Source organism: Danio rerio, chromosome 24 (genome assembly GCF_052040795.2).
Source record: "Danio rerio strain M-AB ecotype USA chromosome 24, GRCz13ab, whole genome shotgun sequence".
NCBI lineage: Eukaryota > Metazoa > Chordata > Actinopteri > Cypriniformes > Danionidae > Danio > Danio rerio.
The window spans coordinates 6,326,225-6,350,610 of record NC_141044.1 but is presented as its reverse complement, the minus strand read 5'-3'; the positions used below and the strand labels follow the sequence as shown (position 1 = coordinate 6,350,610).

General features: G+C 36.2%; 1 protein-coding gene across 14 annotated transcripts in view; it reads left to right on the top strand.

The window, feature by feature from the left end:
* myo3a (myosin IIIA) overlaps nt 1-24,386 on the top strand; it is a 131,543-nt gene that overhangs the window by 63,395 nt on the left and 43,762 nt on the right. For 8 of the 14 annotated variants that reach the window (XM_087308339.1, XM_087308335.1, XM_087308341.1 and 5 more), the window contains 14 exon segments: nt 1,445-1,521; nt 3,788-3,933; nt 8,828-8,893; nt 9,164-9,319; nt 10,511-10,610; nt 12,700-12,816; nt 14,192-14,296; nt 14,370-14,453; nt 14,863-15,065; nt 15,480-15,578; nt 15,679-15,793; nt 20,807-20,933; nt 22,430-22,640; nt 23,769-23,916. In XM_087308339.1, coding sequence (XP_087164465.1) covers nt 1,445-1,521; nt 3,788-3,933; nt 8,828-8,893; nt 9,164-9,319; nt 10,511-10,610; nt 12,700-12,816; nt 14,192-14,296; nt 14,370-14,453; nt 14,863-15,065; nt 15,480-15,578; nt 15,679-15,793; nt 20,807-20,933; nt 22,430-22,640; nt 23,769-23,916 — 1,754 coding nt within the window. 14 annotated transcript variants of the gene reach the window in all.

The window sequence follows — 24,386 nt, the reverse complement described above, 5'->3', positions numbered from 1 at the left end:
CATGAGCTCTATCTGGCCCAGTTATGGGTTATTAACTTGGCTGAGGTTTTGCCCAAATACGGTCCATGTTTGGCCCTTGTCTGAAAACCAGAATTCACTGCGGCATGTAACCCAAGCAAAAGCTGATTGTGTGGGCCAGAGAAATGTTGTTGTGTGGGTAAACATATACTATAAATGCCTAACTATGGATACAGAGCATGACACGGGCGAAGCAGTGGCGCAGTAGGTAGTGCTGTCGCCTCACAACAAGAAGGTCGCTTTTTCGAACCTCAGCTAAGGCATTTCTGTGAGGAGTTTGCATGTTCTCCCTGCGTTCGCGTGTGTTTCCTCTGGGTGCTCCGGGTTCCCCACAGTCCAAAGACATGCTGCAAGTGAATTGGGTAGGCTAAATTGTATGACTGTATGAGGGTCCAGACGACAGGCCGGCCGGAATGTGTAAAAAAGTTGTTATCTTATGTAAAAGGCTAAATGGAGGACTTGTTCCAAAGAGCCAACCCCGCAACCATACGGGATTAAGGCTGAAGAAGAAGAAGAAGAAGAAGGATACAGAGCATAACACATCATAATTCAATTTTAGTTCTCTAATGTAAGATGTTCAGGTCTACTTTTCGTGTTCTTAAACATCATTTGTTGGAGTCAACTAACTTCTTACATTTATATAGTGCTTTTCTGGACACTCCAAGCTCTTTACACATTTTTGGGGGAAATCTGGATGATGCGACGGCAGCCATTTTGCACCGGACCACATACTAGCTGATTGGTGGAGAGGAGACAGAGTGATGTAGCCAATTATAAAATGGAGATGCATATTAGGCCAGGGTGCCGAGGTTAAGCCCTATTTTTTTTTTTAAAGGACCTTAGTTTTATTATTGCTTTTGAAGGACGGCACTCACTGAGCAGTATAGAGTCAATATTCTGGCCATGAGGACTCACACAGACTTCAGGTTAAGCACCCCCTGCTGGCCTCACTAACGCCCCTTCAGGCAGCAACCTAGCTTTTTCCATGCAGTCTCCCATCCAGGTACTGCCCTGCTTAGCTTCAAGTGGTCGACCATGTGTGAGTTACAGTGAGCTAGCTGCCGACCAAAAAAATAAATACTTGGTTCTGGATATTAATAGCTTGTGTACATTATGCTTTATCGCATTTAACTTTTAGACATTGTTTTATTTTGTTTGTTAGTCAGAAATGACAAGAAGGAAACTCTACTGCAATAGAAAGTCATTGGAGCAAGTTGGATTGATCCCATGGGGGCGTGGCCTAAATGTGCTTTGTCTCTATACAAATAACCGAAGACTGATTATACAAGTACTTTTACATTGGACAGAACATTTGTGTGCAAGATGTTTGTTAAGTATATCTGAAGACAAGACATTCATTAACCTACAGTATTTTTGCATAACTACATTACATCATAAATGTGTCGAATTTTCTTCCTCTGATCAGGGGTTTCAGCCCAGCTCACAAACACCCGACTAAGGAGGAACACTTCGGTGGGAACGCCCTTCTGGATGGCTCCTGAGGTGAGACCGTTGGCAAGTAGTTTGCAAAGCATGGAGGTGACTTTGTGGACTGCAAATGTTTTTGTTGGTTTAGGTTTTTCCATAAGATTTCCATATGAGACAGGGAACAAGGACTACAGCTCTGAAGTTGTTTTGAGCCATAATTTCCATATGACTCAAGGGTAGAGGCTTATGTGCCTCAATTTGTCCTAGGTGTCAATACAATCAAAACACAAACAGGGATTTTTCATTAGTGCGCTTTTAGACTGCCAAAACATTTACAGGGAACATTCTAAGTTCATATCTGGATCATTCGCACGGATTAAACATACCAAAGAAGCTAGATGCTTTATTTGCTTTATTTGTTTTTCTAAATCTTGAGGTAAGACCTGTTTTTATTTATTTATTTATTTATTTATTTATTTGTTTATTTATTTGTTTATTAATTCTTATTTTTTAGGTACATTTGGTTTATTGAATGAACAAGCATGTATACGAACAATTCTAATTATGTAGAGAACAATGTTTTATTGTTTTTAAATCTCTCTGTGGTCTCTTTAAATTTCTAATGTCTGCTAGTTTAACTGTTAACTTTGCACTTTAAATGTATATTTTAGGTAATAATTGAAAGAAAGCATGCTTTTGGCAAGTTTACCATTTACTGTGTATTTTCCACACTGTTATACATTAGTACTAACTAAACTGGCCGTAGTGTTAATGTGTGTGAATGGATGTTTCCCAGTGTTGGGTTGTGGCTGGAAGGGCATCCGCTGCGTAAAACATATGCTGGATAAGTTGGTGGTTTATTCCGCTGTGGCGAACCCTGAATAATAAAGGAACTAAGCCAAAAAGAAAATGAATGAATGAATGAATGTAAAGTATGATGACATGGTGTATTATATACATACAATATATATAATTCCTTTGTTTTTTGAATTCAACAAAATAAAATTAGATCTTCAACATCTAATTTAATTTTGCAAAACGATAATTTAAAAAGGTTTTATTTATTCATTTATTTACTTATTTATGTATGTATGTAAAAATGCATTTCTTAATTTTTTGTTTGTTTGTTTATTTGTTTGTTTATTTATTGTTTGTTTGTTAGTTTTTGTTAATTTGTTCATTCGTTAATTCGTATTTGTTGGTTTTTGTTTAATTGTTTGTTTGTTTGTTCATTTATTTGTTTGTTCATTTGTTTGTTTGTTGGTTTTTGTTCATTCGTTTGTTCGTTCATCCATTTTGTTTGTTTGTTGGTTTTTGTTCATTCATTCGTTCGTTCATTCATTTGTTTGTTTATTTTTTGTTCATTTGTTCATTTATTTATTTATTTGTTTGTTGGTTTTTGTTCATTCGTTCGTTCATTCATTCATTCATTTATTTGTTTGTTTGTTGGTTTTTGTTCATTCGTTTGTTTATTTATTTGTTTGTTCATTCGTTTTTTTGTTTTTGTTTTTGTTTTTTGTCTTTTTTCTGAACGTCACACATTGCATACTTTAAACTGTATACAACATAATACAACAACTGCAAACAGGCATTTAAAATGTAACAGCAAATATGTGTCTTTTTATGCTAGTTTAATGTAGTTGGCTCTGCTTTTTAAACTGGTAATTATATTTCACTTTAAAACACAAATGATTCGTTATATTGCTGCAGCTACAGTTAAAGTCAAAATTATTATCCCTCTTGTGATTTTTTTTTTTTCTTCTTTTTTCAAATATTTCCCAAATGATGTTTAACAGAGCAAATCATTTTTTACAGTATTTCCTTTAATGTTTTTTTTTCTCATTTTCTCATTTCTCATTTTTTCTCAAGTACTCATTTGTTTTATTTAGGCTAGAATGAAAGCAGGTTTTTTTTTTTTGTAAACATTTTAAGGTCAATATTATTGCTCCACTTGTATATTTTTTCCATTGTCTACAGAAGAATCCATCATTTTACAATGATTTGCCTAATTAACCTAATTTGCCTAGTTAACCTAATTAACCTATAGTTAAGCCTTTAAATGTCACCTTAATCTGAATACTACTATCTTGAAAAAATATCTAGTCAAATATTATGTGCTGTCATCATTGCAAAGCTAAAAGAAATCAGTTATTATAAGTCAGTTAACTAAATCTATTATGTGTATATAAGCAAAAACTGCAAAAAAAAAAGAAAAAGAAAAAAACAAGGGGGCTTATAATTCAGAAGGGCTAATAATTCAACTGTATATGTTTTATTTACAGTCATTATCAGTTATAAACATCTGCAGTCTGGTAATGACCGTGTTTGTGTATTTGACCAGGTCATCGCGTGTGAGCAGCAGCTGGACTCTACATATGATGAACGCTGTGATGTTTGGTCATTGGGAATCACAGCCATAGAGCTAGGTGATGGAGACCCGCCTCTCGCTGAACTCCATCCAATGAGAGCTCTCTTCAAAATACCAAGGTAATATGCAATATGTACTGTATGTCTTGTACAGGCGATACGTATTTTGTGCACCCGCGATATGTTTGTCTATGTCGTGTACACACGCTACTATTTTATGTGTTTGGTATTTGTATGTTATGTCAATTTATGAGATATGTATCTCATGCGCATGCGATATGCATGTTGTGTGCACATAATACAATGTCATTTGCATGCGATATGTATGTCATGTGTACGTGATATGTATGTCTATGTTGTGTGCATGCAATACTATGTTGTATGCACTCGATTTGTTGTCGCACGGGATATATATATCTTGTGCAGGCGATAACTATTTTGTGCGCATGCAATTTGCATGTCTATGTCATCGCACGGGATATGTATCTTGTGCACATGCGTGTATGCATACTAGATACTACGTTGTGTGCATGTGATACTATGTCGTGCACACACAATATGTATTTTGTTCTGACACAATACGTATTTCGTTCAGATGCGGTATGTATTTCATTCGGACGCAATATGTATTTTGTGATATGTATTTTGTGATATGTAATTTGTATATCTATATCATCGCACGGGATATGTATCTTGTGCACGTACGATATGTATGTCATGCATACATGATACTATGTTGCGTGCATGTGATACTATGTTGTGCACACGCGATATGTGTTCCGTTCGGACGCTGTACATATTTTGTACGGACGAGATATGTATTTCGTTCGGACGTGGATGCAAAACGTATGTTTATGTCATGCGCACGCAATTTGTATATCTATGTCATTGCACAGGATATGTAACTTGTACGCATGCAATATGTATGTCATGCACACATAATACTACGTCATGCGCACGCGATACGTATGTCGTCTGCACGTAATACGTTTGTCTATGTTGTGAGCATGCAATGCTATGTTGAACACACATGATTTGTATGTCTTTGTCATCGCACTAGACATGTATCTTGTGCACACAACATTGTATTACGAAAGTCTTCATTATTATTTTTTTGCACATGTCCCTTCAGAGCCTCTGTAAATTTTCATGCACATGTTGAGATTTTTTGTGCATCTAGGAATTTCATTTCAGCTCTTTCCATCCTACATCATGTACTGTAGATGCAAGCATACTTTCTTAAAATCTTTGCAGATACAAGCTTAGCAATTTTCTCTCCATTGTGCACCAACCTGTCTGAAGGTGAAATAGGATTGTTTACTGTTTTCATGCGCAGACCAGAAACTGTTATCACTAGTGTCATCTTGATGGTGCAGCACTTTCGTGTTCCAGTAAACCTCACATGTGCATCGTCTATAGAGCGCTGCTGCAGTCAGTGGTGGGGGTGCTGGGGATAATCACAGAGCAGCGTGCTAATGCTTTTGACTGCTCATGTACACACTGCAGGCTGTCTTTGTTGGGTCTCTCTCATGTTCTGGCTTTTTCTTATAAGGAGAAAAAGCACACCTTCACCCCCACCCATCCAGACTGAAAATGAGCAATGCAATGTGACAAAACTGGAACGCTGCCACTATAATCACAAATTTAAATGCTCTCAAAATATTTCACTCAAGATTTAGTTCAGAATGGATTATTTATTTATTTTGTTTTTAAAATGCAGTATGAGCACTGTCGCCTCATAGCAAGAAGGTCGCTGGTTCGAGCCCCGGCTGGGCCAGTTGGCATTTCTGTGTGGAGTTGACATGTTCTCCTCGTGTTCATGTGTTTCCTCTGGGTGCTTTGGTTTTCCCCACAGTCCAGACACATGTGCTACAAGTGAATTGGATTAACTAAATTAACTAAACTTACATGTGTGACAGTGTTTGGGTGTATGGGTGTGAGAGTACTGGGTGCTTCCCAGTACTTGGTTGCAGCTGGAAGGGCATACGCAGCTTAAAAACCACTGGAATAGTGACCCTTGATAAATTAGGGACCAAGCTAAAAGAAAATGAACGACAACACACATTCTCGACTAAACAACGACAACAACAACATTCTCGACTAAAAAGCCTCAAAAGTACATTATGTTGTCCAACAACAGCAATATTTGTTAAACTGTAGAGTGTCCTTTGCTTGTTGCTGTATGTGGGTGGAGTTATACAGAAGGGTGAAGGGTGAAGAGGCTGGACAAGTGCTGTTATTTGCAGAATATCACAATTTGCATTGGTCAGCTACAAACTCATGTGTTTTATGCTGAATGATTTGTGTGACTTGTGAATGAATCAGGTATAACGATTATACAGTGGGGTTGAGAGTTGGTTTGTATCCAGTTTTTACCAGGCCAGTGGCACATGCTGACAGCATGTTAAGTGTTATGTTTGTGTGACCTAGATTGGACCAGACTAAAGCCTCAAGCCCTGGGCAATGTCTACATTCACCCCCCCCCCACCGGCAGCAAAGCAAACCACAGGCAGGAATACACACATTTAGCTGGCGGACAGAGGCTGAGAGCCACAATAAACCAGAAAAAACACTTCCTGTGAAAGCTGGTCCACAATCTGAATATGTGAATGATACTATGTGAATGGATAAACTAAAAGAAAACAGTTCAACTAAAGGTTGAGATACAATAGATGTTTGTTAAATCTATTCCAGTTGTCAGTGTTTTGCCATACACAACCATCAAACCAGCTATAAATTAATAAATAAAAATATTATTTGAGAAACAGGCAATAATACATTTATTAAGCGATGATTTGGTCAAAAGTTGTGGTAAAGACATTTCAAATATTACAGAAGATTTCTATTTAATGATTATCTTTTAGCATATTTGTCAGAACACACACACACAAACCTAAAACTTTTCTATGGATATTTTCTATTAAAGTTTTTTTGGAAGCCTGTTTCTGCCACGGGATGTAAAAAAATAATAATACAATATAATAATAAAAAAAAAAATATTAATAAATAAAAAGGTAATATTTGTGAATTTGAGAAAATGTTGCACAGTTCTGTGTAACGATAGGACGCTGTACAATGGAGTTGAGGAGCCCTTATAGTCCAGGTAATCATTGAGCATGAATTTCAATGTGTGTGTATCCGTATTATTTTCAGCCGTAGAGGGTGTTGATTGGTGCAAACCATTATGGTAGTTGTAGTTCATATGGTGGCAGATGTGTAGTTCTCCAGCGATCTACATAGGCTAGATTGCTGGTAATTGTGACATTCCAGACTATTTTTCTATATATAAACCTATAATTCAGGGGGAAAAAATGCTAGTCATTTTTTTCTCCTTTTTTTGTCAGTTTATGACTAGAAATTACTATAAATGTTCCATTCCGAGACTAAGCAGCCAATTTGAATGTTATTGAATGTGTGTTATCAGTGTGCCTACTGGTAGGCCCAGAAGGCTGTTATCATCATCCAGATGGCTAATTAGCTAGATCACATACAGCTACGGCCATGGTTAATGAGAATTATTTATATTATTTATTAAATTTCCCAATAATATTAATAAATATATAATAATATTAATGTCTACCCCTACCCCAACCATCACAGTAATGTAAAAACAGATCTGAATCCGGAGTCTCCTCTATTAATATAGCTGATCAACCATGTGGATGGATAACAGTCTTCTGAGCCAACGAGTAGGCACAGAAGGCCCTTACTGGCCCATATCTATCAGCTAATAACCACTATTAACGCCCATTCAATTGAGTGATCACATGGAAGAGCATCCACTGTGTAAAAGATGCTGGATAAGTTGCTGGTTCATTCCACTGTGGCAACCTCAGATTAATAAAGGGATTAAGCCGAAGGAAAATGAAATGAAATTAATCTATTTAGTAAAAGTGTACCATGTATTATGAAATATTTGCTTCTATTATTTTGAACTGAACAAACTAAATCCCACATCATTCATGTTCTCTGGTGATTTTCAAATCAGTTCTCTTAACGGTGTGTTTTAAATTGCAGATGGCTTGTTGTTTTCGTCTGTAATCTTTTATTGTTTGCGTCTGTGTTTCCGATAAGGCTGCATTTGAATAGCCCAAGCGTTTCCATTGAAGCATCTGACACCCGCTGTTTGTGTGGGGTGCAGCGTGTGATAAGCAGAGATGTATGCCCCCCATTAGAGTAATGAATCGCTGTCAGAGGCAGCTAGCGAGAGCGTTCCTGTAGCCGTTGGGCTGGAGAAACACCTCCTCAACCCTGCTCTCCCTTTGCTAATAGCCCCCTTCACCAGGACACCAAATGATGGCTAATTAGCTCTATTGTTCCACAGCGGGGAACGCTTGTCAGGTCCTCGGTGACACCGTTAAGTGTCTATCTGCTTACTTATCTACTTGTACAGGGAAGAGCTTTCTGGCTGCCTTCATGAGTGTTTTTGCACAAGAGCACTTGGGGGGAAGGGAGCTTTGGAATAACTGTCACACTTTTATACCCTATTGATTATATTTCATAATCTGCTGTGCAAGATGTTAGTAGTTATATAGTTAACTTAAGGCCCAATCCCAATTCTACCCCTAAGCCCTTCCCCTTAGCCCTACCCCTTGTTTTGCACATTCAGGTGAAGGGGTTGGGGTGTCTCAATTCTCTTTAGCTTGAAGGCGTAGGGCGAAGGGGAGGAGGTAGATATCATTTTGAATGAAGATTTTATAATATATTTGTTATAATTCTAATAGATGTGTTTATAGAGTTGTCCCAGTCTTTTTCATAGCATGTGCAAGTGTATATTGATAAACACACATCTTTCTTCGTTTGCATACTTTTTATATTCTGCGCTTTTAAGAACCAATGAAACGATTCATCTTAACCACAGCCCATTCTAAGCAGCAATCTAATAATCTTATCAAGTGAGGAATGCATCTCCCTTTAAAATGAATAGGATTAATTTGCTGTGAGCAGTTCATCATTTCTCATCTCGCTTATCTCTTTCTGTTTCTCTGTTTTTTTTTTTTTTTTCCTTGAACAGAAATCCACCACCCACTCTACACCAGCCAGAGCTCTGGTCAAACGACTTTAACGATTTCATACGCAAGTGAGTAACAGGTTAAAAGTTTTTTTAAAAATTAGTTCATTTTCAAACTCTTTTTGTATGTTAATCACTCTCTTTAAAGCCATACATGGCTCCTTATTCTCTAATTAACCTCCTGCTGTTTACCAGAGCATTGTTTGAAACTGAATTCATCTCAGCAACCTTTAGCTTGTTTGTGTTTGCTGATTCTGGCTCTTATCAGTTGCTATTTAATGTGACATCTCAGACATCGCAGCACAAATTCCACCCATTTTTTGATTGTGTCCCCTTCAGGTGTCTGATAAAGGATTTTGAGCTCAGGCCCAATGTGCTTGACCTTCTTCAGCATGTCTTCATCAAACAGATTGTGGGCCGAGAGAAGACGCTGCAGAAGCAGCTGATGGAGCTAATCGACCTCAACCAGCAAATGGGCATCATTGAGAAAACAAGGTAGATGCAAATATCAGCCCTAATGTTTTCTGAATCATGCAGTGTGTCTGACTAGACAAAAACAAAACAGCATGACTAGTTTGTGTCGGCACTTTATTTCTACCACGTGCAATTTACCAGATAGAGAGTAGCAAGACCCCCATCATTACATTATAGATGTCTCTTGAAATTGTAACTTTATTTCTATTGTTTAAGCCTTCTCGGAAAATCTGACAGGGACAGTGACTCCAGGTACAGACAGTGACTGTCTCGTGGACTGAATGTAGTGTCTACTTCCTGTGGATGTAGTAGCAGCAGCTTCCTGAGTCTTGTGTTGTGGCATCTATTATTGCTTTCCTAAACTGTTCATTGTGTACCCAATGGTCTGTTCTTGTGTTTTAACCAGACATGTCTTTAGGAAACTCATTTTAGCAGCTAGTACATTAGCATAATTTAGCATATGTGCTCAAATCTTCTGCTTATTGGCTCTGGAATTTCCAAAAAAAAAAAAAAAAACACTCCGGAAGAACAATATAAAAAATATGGTCCCACTTTACCTTAGGTGGCCTTAACTAATATGTACTTACACTGAAATAATCATTTGTTACAATGTACTTCTTGTGTTTTTACATTGTACTAGGATTGATTAAATACATGCATGCAATTACATCTGTAATTAATGTCTGTAACTTTATTTGTAATTACACTGTTAACCATTACACTTAAACCTACCCATACCACCAATACATTGTGAACACAGTAAGTACATTGTGTTTATGTTTGATACAAGTTCATAGTAACTAAGACCACCTAATATAAAGTGGGACCAAAAAAATAAACAAACAAACAGTAGATCCGTGTACTGTATAAAATAATAACTCATGTATAATAATAACAGTTAACTATATAAAACACAACTTTTTTTTTCGTAGTGCTATAACAATCAAGGGAATTTATTCATAATTATGCTGTATAGATTCTGAGACAACAATAATAACCTTGAAAAACATAAAGATTTAAATTAGACACAGTGCTTTTCAAATGACTTTGTACAAAACGAAAGCAATTTTCTCACATAATTATTGATTTTATTTCATCATTATCTTTAATGACTTTATCAATAACTCCAGCAAGGTAATCTGAATGAGAAAGTAATGTGATTTTTAACTTTCACGGTTGCTTTTTCCAAAGCCCATACTCTTTGTGTTGCAGGCATGAGCGTATCCACACCAAGAAAAACAGCTACATGAAGTCTCAAAGTCAAACGTGTGACGACGCTGATGATCTGGCAACCCTAGAGGTTCTAGATGAAGTAAGGCACAAGAAAAGCTACAGCAAGCACATACACACACAATTTGGTTCTGATCATCAATACATACCTGTAGTGGTGGCGCAGTGGGAAGCGCTGTCGCCTCACAGCAAGAAGGTTGCTAAGTAGAGCATTGGCATTTCTGTGTGAAGTTTGTATATTCTTCCCATGTTCGTGTGGGTTTTCCTCTAGGTACTCCGGTTTCTCTCACAGTCCAAAGACATGCGCTATAGGTGAATTGGGTAAGCTAAATTCTCCTTAGTGTATGTGTGAATGAGAGTTTATGTGTGTTTCCCAGTGATGGGTTTCAGCTGGAAGAGCATCAGCTGTGTAAATCATATGCTGGATAAGTTGGCGGTTCATTCCACTGTGGCGACCCCAGATTAATAAAGAGACTAAACAAAAAAGAAAATGAATGAATGAACATACCTGCAGTCTCAAGACTTCAGGAAATTTCCCATCTTTCTGTCAGACAGCCCATTCATTCCAGCTGGAATGTTTTCGACTTCTTCCATCGCCCCGCAGCATTTTTCAGGGAAACTGTCAAGTGACTATAACTCATCCTAGCAGTCTCATATTTTAACTGTCAAGTGAATAAATAGACAGATTAGTGAACAATAACAGAGTTTGTATTGAAACACATTTAAGGTGATCTATCAATGCACAGGAGGTCTCATTGACACCACATGTGTTTTGTCATCCATTATGGTAGCAGTGCTGAATGAAAGTACTTTATGCTTATGTCCTTGTACTGATATCACCATATGGAGACTAGTGACGTGTGTACCTGTGCTGTATGGTCATATTAGCCTTATCGGGCAACAAAATGTGGAGGTAAAGTCCAAATTATTAGCGCTCCTTTGAATTTTTGTTTCTTTTTAAAAAATATTTACCAAATTAAGTTTATTTATAAACTAATTTCGAAAGGATCACTTGAGTATGATTGAATACGGCTGGTTCTGCATTAGCTATGTATGATCCACCAATCAGGCGATTCCTAACCCACTATAAAGAGCCAGGGTTTCTCACTACAGTCATCTTTGATTTGAAGAATCCCCCCTTCAACCCCTACCGTTCCCTTCATAGGGCGGTACAGTGGCCCAGTGGTTAGCACTGTTGCCTCACAGCAAGAACGTCACTATTTCTAGTCTGTTAACAGACTGGCTTTGTTTCTGTGCGTAGTTTGCATGTTCTTCCCGTGCTTGCGTGGGTTTTTCCCGGTTTCCTCCCACATTTTAAAAACATGCACTACAAGTGAATTGATCAATCTAAATTTAGCACTACAGTCAAACTCTCATCCAGCAACATATCTCTTCATAGCGATCATTTTAGTCATCAGCTCTTATCAAGGGGGGAGTTGTCGAGATCTACCAGAGCTCAAAGCTCCCATCTCACCCTGCAAATGGGAGGGAGCCCAGGGCTCAAGGACCTTGTGGGCTCAGGGCTTTCTCATGTCAGCATGGCAAACTTGCTTATAATCAATCATCAGCTAAGTGTGATCTCTTGAAATGACGTTTAACAGAGCAAGGAATTTTTAACAGCATTTCCTATAATATTTTTTCTTTTGGAAAAAGTCTTTGGTTTATTTCAGCTACAATAAAATCTTTTTTTTAACCATTTCTAGTCAAGATTAAGCAATATTTCTTTTTCGATTGTCAACAGAACAAACCGTTATCATACAGTGATTGCCTAATTACTATAACTTGCCTAGTTAACCTAATTAACCTTGTTAAGTCTTTTTAAGCTGAATACCAGTGTCTTGAAAAATGTCTAGTAAAATATAATGTGCTGTCATCATGGCAAAGATAAAATAAATCAGTTATTTCAAATAAGTTATCAATTATTGTTATCTATTATGTTTAGAAATGTGTTGAAAAATCTTCTCTCAGTTAAACGGAAATTGAGGAAAAAACATACAGGGGGGCTAATAACTCAGGAGGGCTAATAATTCTGACTTCAACTGTATATAGTGTGCAGTAATCATAATGTACAGTCGTCTACATGATGAATCATCTTACAATGTCTATATATGAGAGTCTGGTTGAGGTGCGCAGTGATGGCCATCTGTGATGTGTAATTATTTCTCTGTTAGAACACAATCACCGAACAGCTACAGAGACGTTACACAAAGGAGCAGATCTACACCTACGTCGGAGACATCCTTATAGCGGTCAATCCATTCCACAAAACCGAGTTATACACACCTGAGGTGAGTGTGTTTAGTGGCGGAGGAGATGGGGGGGGGGGGGGGTAGGGGGGGGGGGTATTATAAATGCCATCAACAGTTCATAGTCGACTACATTCATTTTACGGCCACATCTCTTCAGTCGTTTTCTTTCTCAGCTGTCATTCTGCATTTATTTAGCGTTATTGCATTATTACATATATTTTTGTGCAGAAAATGGATTGTTTTATGTGATCTTGTCATTCATACACTTTGAAATGACTGCTTACTATGGATATAGATGATGTGAGATCACAATAGCAGTATTTGCCAAACTCAAATGCAGTTTAAATCCCCTAAAATTCTAATTTATTAGCCTATGAAATGTTGTCTGTTGGTGTTTTGAGTAATTATATCCAAAATACGAATGTTCTAAATGTTCAAAACAAATGTTCGTAAAGGTATTTTCAGTCTTTCTCTGAAGGGTGGCTAATAAACATTAAAGAGTCGAGCCTCCCATACGCAACCCATACCGCCGAACCACCAGGGGCCGCCCTCTTAAATGCGAGTCTGTTCTGTGCTTTCGCTTTGTTTTGGCACGAAAACCTATTGAAATAAACATAAAAACGGCGCGATTCCCTTCCTATTCAATACAGGTGCCGTCTCCCCTTCATATGCAATTCTCAAAACAGTCATATAATGGTGCATGACTTTCAGCTGACGCGCTCCATAGTGATAAATAGACGGTGTTTCCCAAACGGATTCTGTACTCGTGATTTGAAGCTGAGCAGAAGTCAGGGTTTTGGGTGCGTGTTTAAACAGATATACACATAATTAATAATAATAATATCTAAAGATGTTGGTCTTTGGAGTTTTTTTTTTTTAACACAAGTAATTTCGTCCTAAATGAGCATAAACTGTTAGGAAAGCAGTCCAATGCTTTCATAATGTTAGATGTGTGCATTTTTAAAGTGACACCTGTTATCTAATGTAATCAAATGAAAACAAAAAACAAACAAAAAAAACTAAATAAATCATTCATTCGTTGCTCTTTAATCAGAATGTGTATGTTATACAGTGAAGAAACGACTATTGGGATTTGATAACTTGATTCTATTTCTTTTCTTTTAGCTATTCATTTTAATAAGTTGAACTGTTTGCTAATGTATTTGCTGCTAATGTATACTATTTATTTTTTAATTTGTAAATATTAATAAAACATTACTGACCATTTAACTGTTTATTTACAACGAAACAGCTCCAAATGAGCATCTTTAGTAATTTTGGGATTTTTTAAAGGGGGTCAGGGGAATCCCTTATTATGGTGGGCATATCCCTTATTTTCACATCCCAATGTTGACAGGTATGGAAGTCTTATTATCAAATTAATCAATGCCTAATACTTTTTGTTTTCTTACAGCATACTAAGAGTTATGTTGGCGCCAAACGAACATCAAACCCCCCACATATATATGCAGTGGCAGACATTGCGTATCAGTCCATGGTGTCCTATAATGCAGATCAGGTAGAGCATGTTCCTCTGTGAGCTGCTGGAGTGTGTCAGTCATAGTGTAAACACTGTACATCTCTGTGTGTAGTGTATTGTCATCAGTGGAGAAAGCGGCGCTGGGAAAACAGAGAGTGCTCACCTGCTAGTCCAACAGCTGACCGTCCTTGGAAAGGTCTGGAGAGCAGACTTATTTGCTTACTGTTTTACATGCTAGATTTCTTTTTTAGTATCTATGAATACATGTTTTTACCATAGTGTAGAATAAACAAATAATGATAATTTATACTTTTATTTGTAGGAATTGCATAGTTTTGATTTTGTTTTTCTCACGGTTGATTATTTTAGATCTCTAATTTATTTTTATCCCCTCAGAATTCACACTTCTGGTATTTTTTTTAGAAGATTGTGAGATGTTAACTGCAAAATTACATCTCAAAATTATAAGAAAGAAATACCAAAGTCACTTAATGAATAATTTATGCAAAAAAATCAGTATATTATGCCTCTTTATGGTTTTTAGCTGCTTATTATTATTAAGGAGTAGCCATGTAATAATGTAATGCTTTTTGTTTTCTTTTCAGGCCAACAATCGGACCCTCCAGGAGAAGATTTTGCTGGTTAACAGTCTGGTCGAGGCATTCGGAAATGCCTGCACTGTGATCAATGATAACTCCAGTCGCTTTGGCAAATATCTGGAGATGAAGTTCACCTGTGGTGGGACAGTAGTGGGAGCTCAGATCTCTGATTATCTGCTGGAGAAGTCTCGAGTCGTCCACCATGCCGTGTAAGTGTGTAAGAGTTTATAAAATATATAGATGGTATTTCTGTTACCTCAGTTGCTGGTTTGAGCCCTGGCTGGGTCAGTTGGCATTTTTGTGTGGAGTTTCAGCCAGATTTCACGAGAAAAATTTTGTCAGTTTAGTGGCTAATTCATATGAAATTGTACAATTTTAAAAAGGAGGCGTGGCACCCAACCCCACCCCTAACCCCAACCGTCATTGGAGGATGAGCAAATCGTACTAAGTTGTACAAATTAGATCGTACAAATTCATACGAATTAGCCACTGAATCAAAAGTTAAGAATTGCCGTGAGATTGTGTTGCGAGTTTGCATGTTATCATGGGGTTTACTAAACATCTAACGCCAGCAATTTTACAAATGTAGATTCTAATCTTAAACAAACCAACCTTTTTTTCAGAGGGGAACGTAACTTCCACATCTTCTATTATATCTACGCCGGACTGGCAGAGAGGAAGAAACTCGGCCATTACAAGCTGTCAGACAGCAAAACTCCAAGGTAAGTTCTTTAACACCTGATAACAGCCTGCTGTTTTTATCTCTGTCCTGCTTTGACATCCTTATGTCTATTTTGTCCTCTTTGTTTTTCTCAATTCCAGGTATCTCCACAATGAGAACGTTAAATTAGTGCCTGACATTGTGGGCAATGCCTTCTATAAGGAGCAGTTTGAGACTGTGGAGCAGTGCTTCAAAGTCATCGGCTTCACCCTAGAGGTATACAAACCACAATATAGTGCTTACGGTCTAAAAATAAGGTACAGGAATACTTCACATTGATATAAGAAAGTCACATTTTCAATAATAAGTGTCATCTGAAGATTAATTTGTTCTTAAAGTGCCCTTATTATTCTTTCTGAACATGGCCTTTAAACGTATAGTATAGGCAGAAATGAAAATTTGCTCCCTGTTTACTTTCGCATAAGTGGTTTCAAATCTTAATAAGTTTCTTTCTTCTGTAAAACTAAAAACCTGTAACCACCAACTTCCACAGTAGGACAAGGGTTACAGATTTTTCGGCTTTCTTTAGAATCTCTTCTTTAGTATTCAACAAAAGATTGAAAGTGTGAATAAATAATGACTGAATTTTCTGTTTTGGTGAAATATGGAAATCTCTTTTGGTTATTTTATTTGGTTATTTTATTTCTATCATGGTTATTCATTTCATTATTCTGTAAGCAAAAGACCAGTCGAAAAAGTCTATGCTGTCTGACCAATCTGAGCAAAGGTTTAGAAAGTACAACTCTATAAAACCAATCACATTAACTGTTGTAAGAGGAAGAGGTGATTTTAAATGTATTTTTTTAAGAAATAAAGTAAATCCAGGCAGTTGTTATCACAGAATATACCCCGACAGGCTTATCAGCAGCCTAATCTGAAGCTAAGGGCTGTTGTATAAGACTGAAGGGCTTTATTCAATGAAAACAACCACCTGGATGTACTTTATCCTGCGAATTACAGGGCTACTTTCCACAAAACAAAAAAAAAGAAAAAAAAAAACACACACACACACACACACACAAAACATTGATGTGAAACATAACACACTGTTAAATCTATAATTAAGTGCAAATCTGACAAAACCGAAAATGGCTGATGGAGCTGATGGAGCATGTACTAACCTGCATATTATTTAGTAACAAAATGGCACCAAACAGTCACAAAGCCAAAGACAAACAAGCGTACAACTATAGAATTATGTTAACCATATATTGCAAATTTGGAGGTATGAACCATGTATTCACTGGTACTCGGATAAGCCTATGTTATTAATTTCAGTATTGCAACTAACTAATCAAATTCAAGTACACCAGAGAGTCATGTAACAGGAGAAATTATAGTGTTTTTTCAATTAAAGTGAACCTGACATGCACACTCTTCCCTCATATATAGTGAACTAATGGTAAGAGGAGCATGGTAAAGAATATTGTGGCTGAATGGATCAGGGTGGTGCCAAGTAGGAGCACTCAATCTGATCCCCCAGGCTCTGCAAGGGTTGGGGAAATTCCAAATTTAACAAAAAACAAACGATTACAATTGGCTTAAGGTTGGCAAGGAAAATTCCACAAAATGCATCAGCCTGCAGAACCTGGGAATAAAAAAAAGAATAGTGTGGCTGAAGCGGTCAAACTGAAGTCAAAAGAGAAGGACCGCCTCTCGAAACACAGATGTAAATGATCCCTTTTTGATTGAAATTGATTAACAAAACAAACAAAAACTAATTCAGTGGATTAACTTGCATGGATTAATTGTTCACCTAAAAAAACAATGTGCGCTAGCTAAACACACTTTGTAAATTTGGATGTCACACTGACTTTATTCTTGGGTGCATATAAACCTTTTGTATAAAATTTTTTAGACAGCATAATATAGTTTTTTTTTATGGCAAAAAAAACTACCATTACACTAAAATGCCAATGCAGTTTCTATTAGGAAATATGCTAAATGCCCTTACATTACTAAATAATGAAGTATAATAGACAAGAAGATGGCTGATGTGCAGCGACCGTGAGAATAGCCTGTCTGTCCATTCAGCTCCAGTGCTCTGAACGTTGCTGATGGCCTGTGCGGAGGGTCATGTTCAAGTTTTGACCCACTGCTCTAATGCCATCAGTCTCCACAATTAGCATCAGGAGAATCAATGATGCATGCTGGAATACATTACCAGTGCCCATTTTGTTTGAAAGGCTACGTCCAATCTTATCAGTGAAATAAGATATCTCAAGATCATGCAACTATCACAATAGAGCTAGGTTCTGGTAGGATAACACCAATTAATTTTCCTAATAGAGAAATTTAATCCCAATGAAGTTGCTACGTGGAGTTACATCTATTTGTTAGAAGCTACAAATAAATATGTAGAAATTTGCAGAGCATAGTAATCCATAAAGAATTCCAACATAGGCTCTTTCTGAAAGCATAGCCCTATATACATTTCTGGAGATCCTGAAATATGTAGCCAGAAGTATTTATGGCTGCATTTCGTCTTTAAAATGTACCGGGCGGTATGACGCCATTCCTTTTCGCACTTACCAGCTGACCGCTTACCTCAATATGGACTGCTTTCCCGCTGTTACCAGTTTGTCCAGTTGCTCGCCATGGACATTGGCGGACTTGTGACGCAGAGATGAGTTGACCACGATGACAGGGTTAGAGTCCAGTGAAGAACAGTTCAAAGCAGGTAAGACAAAAACAGAAGCCAAAAAATAAAATAAACACTTTTGAAAACACTGTTGGTTGGGTTTAGGGAAGTGGGTGGGCGGGTCAATTGGTACATTTGAAAACACTACTGGTTGAGTTTGGGGAAGGAGGAGCGTGGGTCAGTCGATCGGTCAGTTAACCAGTAAGTTGACAGTCAGTCGACAGCGGTCTCTGGTGTATTTACGCAAGAACAGCAGGCACGAATGGAACTTGCGAAAGAAATTTGAAATCTAAAAACGCGTACACAGCGGCCTCTGGTGGATTCGCAAAAACAAAAACTGCAAAAAAACTCCTGGGATGTATTTGGCTCCAGAAATGTATATAGCGGTACGAGAATTCAGGAAGAATATTTGCTATGAAAGCAGAAATAGGCAGAGTGATTGTGGTTTCCTGTAAATTAGCTTTACACCGTGGATGCCCTTCCAGCTGCAACCCATCACTGGGAAAAATAATAAACATAGTAGTAATTAATAACAGTAGCCTTAATAGTATCTCTGTCTCTTTCAGCACATTTAGCCTCTCTTGTGCACACCTGATCTCTCTCATGTGCACTCGGTCTCTCTCACATACACACTTGGTGTACTGTACCTTGTACACATTCGGTCTCTCTGCTTTCTGTTTACTTATGTCCAATCTGGCGCCTTGTAGATGATGCGTCTTCTTTACCGTGCTTAGTTGGCATCCAACAATCCCACAAAATGTTGATGCTGTAAACAGGAAGATGTGGGGTAGATTGCAGCCAGTATTAATTAAATTACCAAGTAATGGACAGTCACATCATATTGTATTGATAACGGAGTTACTATATTGAAAAAGTAATGCATTACAGTATTAGTTACTGTCAAAAGTAGTGCTGTTACAGTAACCCATTACTAGTAACTCATTGTTGCCCAACACTGGTCAGTAAGGACTTTTTAGAACTCTTAAGACTTTTCAAAGCCCTGATGAAGAAACTTTAGTTTTAGAACCAAGAAATTTATAAAAAGTGTCCAGTCTGAGTTGAGATTAACTACCATCCGTCCAACATCTGAATGATTAAATGCGACTCTTCTCAGAACACTTATTCTGTCTCTGGAATGTCAGTTTACCTTTTCATTTCTCATGAGAGCGGCTGGAGTAATCACAGGCTTTTGAGTGACATGACTGCTGTGACATTGCAGAGCACAGTGTTCTTTGGGGAATCGACATAATCGAATAGGCAGACGTGGAAATGTGCCACTAGATATTAGCTACCATTCTACATTTGCAGTTTTATTCCTCAGGGCCAGGATGCTTAAATCTATGGTAGATGGATTTTAAAGTATTCCTACTATGCTTCTTTTGACCTTTACCTTTCATTTTGTGATTATTGCAGTTGTTTGTTAATGTAGATGGTGTGTGAGGTTTCGAAGATCAAAGTCAAAACTATTATTTCTTAACTGACTGAATGACTGACTGACAGACTGAGCGATTGACAGACCCATCCTCCTCCTTCCATAAACCCAACTGATAGTGTTTTCAAAATCACAGATTGACCAGCACCCACCCACTTGCCTAAACCCAACTGACACTGTCTTCAAAAGTAATCCAGAAAAAGAAAATCCCTCGCCTGAGGTTTACCACATTTTCAGGTTTTACCTCATTCTCACTCTGTTATTTACTTGTTTTATTTTTTGGCTTTTCTTTTGGTCTTACATGCTTTCTGGAACTGTTCTTCTGGCGCAGCCTTTGTGTGGTCGCATACCTGTCGTAATGGCCGCCTCCAACACTGAAGCACACCTCTTAATGCAACTACACGTCGCAATGCGCAATGTGCGCTCAAAAAAAGTAACTACACGTCAAGCATGCGTATGCTCTGGCGCAGCCTTCACATGGTTGCATACTCCTCACCATGGCCATTGCTGATGCGCATCTCTCAAAAAATGTTACTACACGTCGCAACACGCAACGACCTCTCAAAAAATGACACGTATTATTACACTCAATAATGCGCAACGAGGAGTAGCTTCACTTCCGTTCATGAATTCTCTCATTGTGCATCATGGGATAGCATATTGTGCATCGGATGCGCACTTCAGAATCTCGCAGGAAGTAGGTCATCCTTGTACTTCTTGCATACTGTATTTCATATTCTATGAATTCGTATACACTACTTGGCTCGCATACTGTTTTTACCATAATATATAGAATGTAAGTATACGATTTCGGATGCAGCCTTAGCCTCACACTTTTTCCTTGAGTAATTATCATGTACGATTTTCCACTTCGGGTAACCTCGTCCACTACTGCACACAAACACCTCGACAAAAATGTGTAATAAATAGTTCATCAAATTAAGAAACTGGGAAAGATCTGACCAATCAGAGCAGAGTATGGGCTCTCAAAATCTTCAACAAACCATTTAATACACTTTGAGAAAAGAAGAAAAATGCTGCAATGGATATTTTTTGTAGTAGATTTTCCAAAATAAAAGTATGGAAATGTAATATAGTATTATAGGGGGACATTACAATTTATTTATCCATTATAATGTGTGTCTTTATTTATTAGGAGCTCGGGAGTGTTTACGGCATCTTAGCTGGGATCCTGAATACAGGAGACGTCGAGTTCACGTCAGTGGCTTCAGAACATCAAACGGACAAAAGCAACATTTCCAACATGGTAGTACTAGAGAGTGGTAAGAACTAGCACATATTTCTGATTACCACGCTGACCTTTCACTCGGTACAACACAACCCCTTGATCCGAGCCAGAGCACAGTTATATAATCAGTCCTGGACGTTGTGTGTTTATGTAATTCTGAAGGGCAGCAAGAAACCTTGGGTAAATCCTTATTTGCATCGCTTTTGAAAAAACAAAATCTCCATAAATGAGCCTAAGGTGGTTTGTTGCTCTTAGCTGACTTAATAGATTTAGAAAGGGCTTTAGGGCACTTTTCACAAGCTTATCAAGACCAGCTTATTCAACCTAAACCTGTAGACCAGCAGACAAGTTTTACCATGTTTTTGGTCATTTAAAAACTATAATAAAATAAAACTATATACTACTACTACTACTACTACTACTACTACTAATAATAATAATAAAAATAAATAGATAATAATAATAATAATAAATAATTATGTTAATAATTATTATTGTAATAATATAATATAATAACAGCAACATTAATAATAATTATTATTAATATTATTAATACTACTAATAATAATAGTAATTGTAATGACAATAATACTAATAATAATAATAATAGTTAATAATAATAATAATAATAATAATAATAATAATAATAATAATAATAAATATGTTAATAATTATTTTGGTAATATAAAATAATAACAGCAACAATAATAATAATAATTATTATTATTATTAATATTAGTACTACTACTACTAATAATAATAATAATAATAATAATATCAATAATATTATTAATAGTAATAATTAATAATAATTAATAAAATATAAGTAAATAAATCAATAATAATAATAACAACAACATCAATAATAATTATAAAAAAAATAATAATAATAATTTAAGTGACAAAAATGAGTAAAGAAACTTATAATTTTAACCAAATTAAACACTGCAAATTCGAAATAGTATTAAATGCTAAGATTTTATTAGATCATTAGGCAATAGAAAAATTATAAATAGCAAAATGTTTGTGTCAACATATAATAGCGGTCCAAAAACAAAATATTATTCATATATAGTTTTTTAATGTTAAAAGAAATTTACTTAAATAAAATAACAAAATAAGCATGTTTTTCCACAAATAATAATATAAATATTTTATGAATAAGTCTGTAAAACATTAAAACATTTTTGCAATTTTCTGATCTGATTTGTTCAGAACTATTTAATTTCTCCTCAGTATTTTAGGCAAGGATATTTTATTACAGTACTTATAATGTAATCCCTTCCCTTTTACAGTAACTTACATTCTATAACACCCATCATTGGTTTCAACACAAATTTGGGTCAAACATGCACATTGAATTCATTTTTGATTAATTAATATAAAAAGTTAACCAAGATGTTGGGTTTGTACATACTGCATTTCATAATAATTTGGCTTGAAACAAGACTGCACTTTTTAAATAGATTAATTAATATGGATGTATGCAGCACCCGCTTATCTTATGTTTGTGTGTGTTTGCTTATGTAGCTGCATCGCTGCTGTGTATCCGTGCAGATGAGCTACAGGAGGCTCTGACATCTCATTGTGTGGTCACTCGGGGTGAAACCATCGTCAGGTCAAACACAGTGGAGAAGGCCACAGAGGTGCGGGACGCCATGGGTAAAGCCCTATATGGACGCCTGTTCAGCTGGATTGTCAACCGCATCAACTCTCTGCTCAAACCAGACAACCAATCAGGGTGAGAGAAAGAGCGTTCAAGTGATTTGCACGTTAGTATAAACTCGAGCATCAAAATCTTACGAGATTGAGGCCATTTAAAATCAATACAATATTAGATACAATTAGATCTCCTAACTACTGGAAATGTATAGTTCCATAGATTACATCGATGCGTAAATAATTCTACAGGTAAAAATCTGTTTTAAATATTCCGTTTTGATAAATGTTTTTGTTTTGTTTGCATTTTATTAATACATTTTTAGAAAAGTGTTATGTTGTGAAATACTGAATTTCAAGCAAAATTACCCCCTTGTCATATGGCCCTTCAGAAATCATTCTTATTTGCTGGGGCTATTGGTAATTGATGTTTTTTTTTATTTTGCTGTTTAATAAATAATAATAATGATAATAATAATAATAATAATAATAATAATAATAATAATAATAATAATAATAAATACACTTGAAAGACTAGTATTTATTAAAATAGAAATATTTACTTACAATTTGAATTATTATTATTATTATTATTATTATTAATTTTCAGGATGCTCTATTATTATTATTATTATTATTATTATTATTATTATTATTATTACGATTATTAATTTTCAAGATGCTTTATTATTATTATTATTATGATTATTAATTTTCAAGATACATTATTATTATTATTATCATTATTATTATTATTATTATTATTAATTTTCAGGATGCAATATTAATATTATTATTTATTATTATTATTAATTATTCATTTTCTGGATGCATTATTATTATTATTATTATTATTATTAATATTATTATTATTTGTACTCATATTCTTCTTCTTCTTTTTCTTCTTCTTATTATTATTATTATTTGTGTTATTATCGTTATTGTTAGTAATTTTGATATTAATATTTGGATAGCATGTTTTTATGCATCCTTTTAGGCCAATTTTTAGTTTTGCCATTAAATAAATAAATAAATAAATTTGTAAAATAAATTAAATAGAAAACAGTTCTTTTAAATTGTAAAGATATTGGGCAATATTACAGTTTTACTTTATTTGTAATCAAATAAACACAGCCTATGGGTAAGCAGACAAATTTTTTGACCAGCAGTATATCATTTGTCCTCACTCCATTCTTGAATTTCTCTGAAGGGAGGACGACAAGGGTCTGAACATCGGCATCCTGGACATCTTCGGCTTTGAAAACTTTAAGAGGAACTCTTTCGAACAGCTCTGCATCAACATCGCCAATGAGCAGATCCAGTTCTACTTCAACCAGCACATCTTCGCCTGGGAACAGGTACTGTACTGTACTTCCAATCAAGTCATCCTGAATACTGCAGTTTGCTTTTGTATCCTCAGTATAACCTTATTTCCATCTAAATTGAGAGAAATAAGAGAGAGAGGGATGGGGGAAGGGAGTAGAATATTCAGTTTTTCTTTTACCCAGACAAGCGTGGCAATTCCCCAGACTGACTGGCCCGACTGTAGCCTTGAGGGGGAAAGTGATTTGTGCCTTTAAACGTTTGAGACTAACCCACATTAGTGCCTTCATAAATCATCTGAAACAAGGGTTACGTCTAGAGCTACTGACTTTGCTTGGGTTTCTGTAGGCAGAGAGAAAATGCATGCTATATAGGTAACTCTCTCTGTCTCTTTCACTCTCTTAAACACACACACTTTCATAAATGACTTAAGAGGACTCTCCGTCTGTGTATTGTTTTTTATACTATTAAAAATGCTTATTAGATGGCCTTACCCTATCCTGAC